The sequence below is a fragment of the Teleopsis dalmanni genome, chromosome 2 (assembly GCF_002237135.1).
Source record: "Teleopsis dalmanni isolate 2A chromosome 2, ASM223713v2, whole genome shotgun sequence".
NCBI lineage: Eukaryota > Metazoa > Arthropoda > Insecta > Diptera > Diopsidae > Teleopsis > Teleopsis dalmanni.
In genome coordinates, this window is record NC_051847.1 from 58807460 (window position 1) to 58811662 (window position 4203).

Sequence of the window (4203 nt, forward strand, 5' to 3'; positions counted from 1 at the left end):
AAAACATTTTATGTAAACAGAAATTAATTTGATAAAAATAAAACTGCAAGTTTGTGGAAATTTTAATAAAGGAATATTTAAATTAATGAAATAATAAAATATTTACGATCACTTATGACGTATGAAAACAGCCCTTCTACTATGGCAGCTGTTTCTGTCACAATTTTAAAACACATCACCGCTCAACAACGCGATTACGCATACATTCAAAGTATACATATATTCAAATTATTTTTAACGTTGGCGGAGTGTGCAATTTTAGTGATCAATGTTGTTTCTTTATTATATTATATTATACAGTTAATAATTGTTTTATAAGATACCCTGGTATATTGCAATAGAATTTTTTTCTTAAAAATATGGATAAATTCGTTGTGCGCGAATCAACATGGAAAACAAAGACTTACAATTCGGCTGTGCTGCAATCTAAGACACGTTTTAGTTTAAATAACAGAACAATAAAAACAATAAAAAAAACTGATAAAACAAAACCCTTAAAAGAATTACAATTTACCTCAAATAATACTGATAAAGAAGTTATAAAAATTGATCGCCGAATTAGCATGCTATTAATGCCGTCTGATCAGCCATTATTTGAAGTACTAAGTGACAGTGGCCTTAGTTGCAGTTCCAACAGCTCAGATTCTAATCAATTTCAAACATTAAAACAATCACAGTTTGTTGATAACGAAAATAGTCAACCAAGTCCATCTAATAATATTGAAAATAAAATAACTAGTAAGTATGCTTTTATATATTTGTTAGATTAAGTAGAAAAAAGAACAAAAAAATGAAATTTAGTTAGGACTTCCAAATATGACTGTATAAATATATTTTAGTTAAACAAAAACAAAATTAAAAAACAAAAAAAAAACTTCCTTTGTGGGGCGCTCAAAAGCAACTTAATTAAATTTTCGTGTATGCTTGGCAGTGTGTTCAATGAGCAGCGGTAAGAGAAAAACTTATAGTTTGGTAGCACTGAATGTTTGCGCTGTCATTTTAAGCTTTACAAAGCTTTGGAAAGTGACAATAGAAAAATATTTTGACGTAGAAAATTTGCGTTTACCTTTAGTCCATTATTGTTTCATATTATTGTTTCTCTAATTTTGCATTAAATAATGTTGTAAAACGTAATTATCAATTCAACAGACGAACATAGTGAACATGGAACGAAAACGAAATCGATCCATACATTCACAACAAATGGAGCATCAGGTTTTCCAACTCCAGTTTCAAGTATAATAGTCGACGACTGCAGGAGCGTCATATCAAACATAGATTTAAATAGTAAACCAATAAATGCACCAATATCTATAACACCAAAAAACAAGTCAATTATGACTCGCATACAACGCGATGTAAATAGTCCATCAGCAACTGTCAGAATGCGTGCTTTGAATGCCTTGAAGTAAGACAAAATTAGTTATCTTTTATATGTGTAATATTTGAATTGGAATCTTACAGAAATCCAATAATGTCGCCATATTCACACTTTGATGTATCACTAAGAGAGCAGAGTCTATATATACCCGATGAACCACCAACTGCCATGACTGATATCATGAAAGGTGTTGTCGCATATGTCGACGTACGCAGTGGCGAAGATAATCGAACGGATGGAATTAAAAAAGTCATATTATCACTTGGTGCTAAAGTAATGGGAAAAGTTACAATGTAAGTTATTTGTTTGCATATATAATTTTTTGACTTGTATATTAATAGAGTTATTAGTTAATTTTTTCAATATATTTAATAATTGCGATTGTGAAATAGCTCATTAACTGATTACAATGGCGAAATATATTATAAGGCAATTTATCAAAAAATCAATCTAATGTAATGTTATGGATTTTTGTTACAAGTTAAAAATACTAAAATAAAGTTAAATGGATTTAATTAAAGTAGTTACGAAAGAGGAACTGGAAAATTACGAATGACGAAAGAGGGAGGTCTCTAGAACGGCCGGGTTTACGTCCCGGAGACACTTATCGAAGACGAGCAAGTGCCGTTCGACATCCCCAAAGGGGTCACACAAGCATATCCCAGCGGGCTAAAACAACAACGTAAGACGAAGATACTACAATACAGTTTTTTTTTATGAACCAAACTGTGGAATATTGTTAAAGTGCGCTGATAATTAATAATTGTAAATTATTAGTGTAAATTGAGGAGGAATCAAAAATAACATTAATAAATAATAATAATAATAAATTATTTATTATATCATAAACTGCGGGAACAAGGTAAGCATCCGATTCACATCGTTAGGTTCCAAGAATGGCTGGGTTTACGTATCGGCCCACTCCAATTGCCTTTCGACACCTTCCAAAAGAACTTAACAATCAAGTCCCAGCGGATTACAACAACAACACTCACATCATTGTTCAAAAGATACTCTGCAAATATCAGTGGACTTAGAACAAGCAGAGGTACTATGAATCTATTAAATGTTCGAAACGTTGGGATCGTTGAGATTGTTGAAGTCAGCAATGTGGAACCTGCAATGGTGCGAAATCACAAATGGAACGAAAGTCACAATTTGGGTTCCTTTTATACAAAATTTCTCCTACTGCAAGCAACATAATTTTACCATTGTAAGCGCCAAGAAACAATTGGGAGTAAACATAGTGCTGTTTTGCACCATAATTTTATCATTGTAAGCGACAAGAAACAATTGGGAGTGCGCAAGGTGCCGTTTTGTACCACAATTCTACCACTATAAGCGATAAGGAACATTTTGAGGAAACAAGGTGCTGTTTTACACCACAATTCTAGCACTTAAAGTGACAAGAGACATTTTGAAGTACACAAAGTGTTGCTTTGAAGCAATTGAGTTTTACATAAGGAATTAATTGAATTTTAACCAGTAAATCTTAAAGCTCTATCTATGTCGTTTTCCCTATATTTACTTTTACTATAAATTTAATTGGTGGGGGTTATATTTTTAACGTTAAATTTAAATTATTAAATGTTCTGTATTACAACATTTTTTACTCACACCTTAATTTATTTATTTATTTTTTCTATTTACAGTAATACAACTCACGTTATTTTTAAAGATGGCACACTTGCTGCTTACAAGGCAGCAAAACGTTTTAATATACCCATTGTCTCTGTTTTATGGGTGGAAGCCTGTAAAAAATTCCGGAAAATTTGCGACCCTACAGAATTTCCAATATCAGATTTAGATCGTTTTGACAATCCAGAATTATATGAAAAAAGAAAGGTTAGTAATGAACTTTAAAAATTATCAAAACTAATTTTTTCATCGAAATTTGTTAGGTCTGCAATTTACCTTGCTATTATAAAATGGTTATATATAGCATTATTTACATTTTAAACTGAGTCTTCAGATTTTTCAAAACCTCTATTCGTTAGCGACCAAACGTTTACAGTTTCAAGCTAACTAAAACGAGTTTTGTAATTTATAAATATATGCAGGATACATATATCGAATGTGTTAGGATATATCCTATACATATATCATACCCTTACCTTTATTCTTGCCATATATTTATAACACATTAATATAAGAATAGGAAACCATAGATCGGTAACATAGATTTTTGGCCAGGACAACAAAAACTAATGTAGACATATACGTTTCTCTATATATCTCAAAGTCAGTTTTTGAAGTAACCAAATTTAATTTTGCGAACATACTTTTTCCATATCCAAATATATTAACTCAAAGAATTAAAAAAATAGATGGTTAGCTTAAATCCGATGATTCTCCAACTTGTTCAAACCCTCCGAACAATATGACTTCTACCATCAGTCCGTACAAAGCCACTATTTCTTCATTTATCTGCCCTCTGGTAGTAAATGTCTTTCTTTTCAACCATTCGAATTTGAAATCGAAGTGAAATTTAAAATTGATTCAAATGTGGACTACGAGTAGTAGTAGCAATAAAGTATTAGAATTATTGATTGCTAATATGTAGCGTATTACGCTTATTTATTCTCACGAATTGGCGTAATGGAACAGTACTTGTTTATTAGTCACTTCTTGGGTGATTTTTCTTTGAAAAGCGTAGTAATCTATTTGATCGCTTGCCTTGGCGGAGAGTTATTAATGTGATGTAAGCCGCGATTATCACAAAAGGTTTAAAAGGATGACTTTTTTTTATAAACCGCAGTAATCTATTTGATCGCTTGTTTTGACGGAGAATGATTATTTTGACGTCACAAAAGAGTGAAAAG

At 31.4% G+C, this 4203-nt stretch overlaps 1 protein-coding gene across 1 annotated transcript; it reads left to right on the plus strand.

Moving 5' to 3' along the window:
- Positions 1-269: 269 nt before the first annotated feature.
- Positions 270-3259, plus strand: LOC119685513. Its single transcript, XM_038099811.1, has 4 exons — positions 270-738; positions 1150-1408; positions 1465-1674; positions 3034-3259. Exons 1-4 carry the CDS (start codon positions 360-362, stop codon positions 3242-3244), a joined length of 1059 nt encoding a protein of 352 aa, XP_037955739.1. The 5' UTR covers positions 270-359; the 3' UTR covers positions 3245-3259.
- Positions 3260-4203: the final 944 nt, after the last annotated feature.

Bases quoted from the DNA above. Each gene is read 5' to 3' on its own strand.
- LOC119685513 (XM_038099811.1), top strand. From the start codon at position 360: ATGGATAAATTCGTTGTGCGCGAATCAACATGGAAAACAAAGACTTAC. The intron at 739-1,149 runs GTAAGTATGCTT...TCAATTCAACAG, and splicing joins TATTGAAAATAAAATAACTA to ACGAACATAGTGAACATGGA. The intron at 1,675-3,033 runs GTAAGTTATTTG...TTCTATTTACAG, and splicing joins GTAATGGGAAAAGTTACAAT to TAATACAACTCACGTTATTT.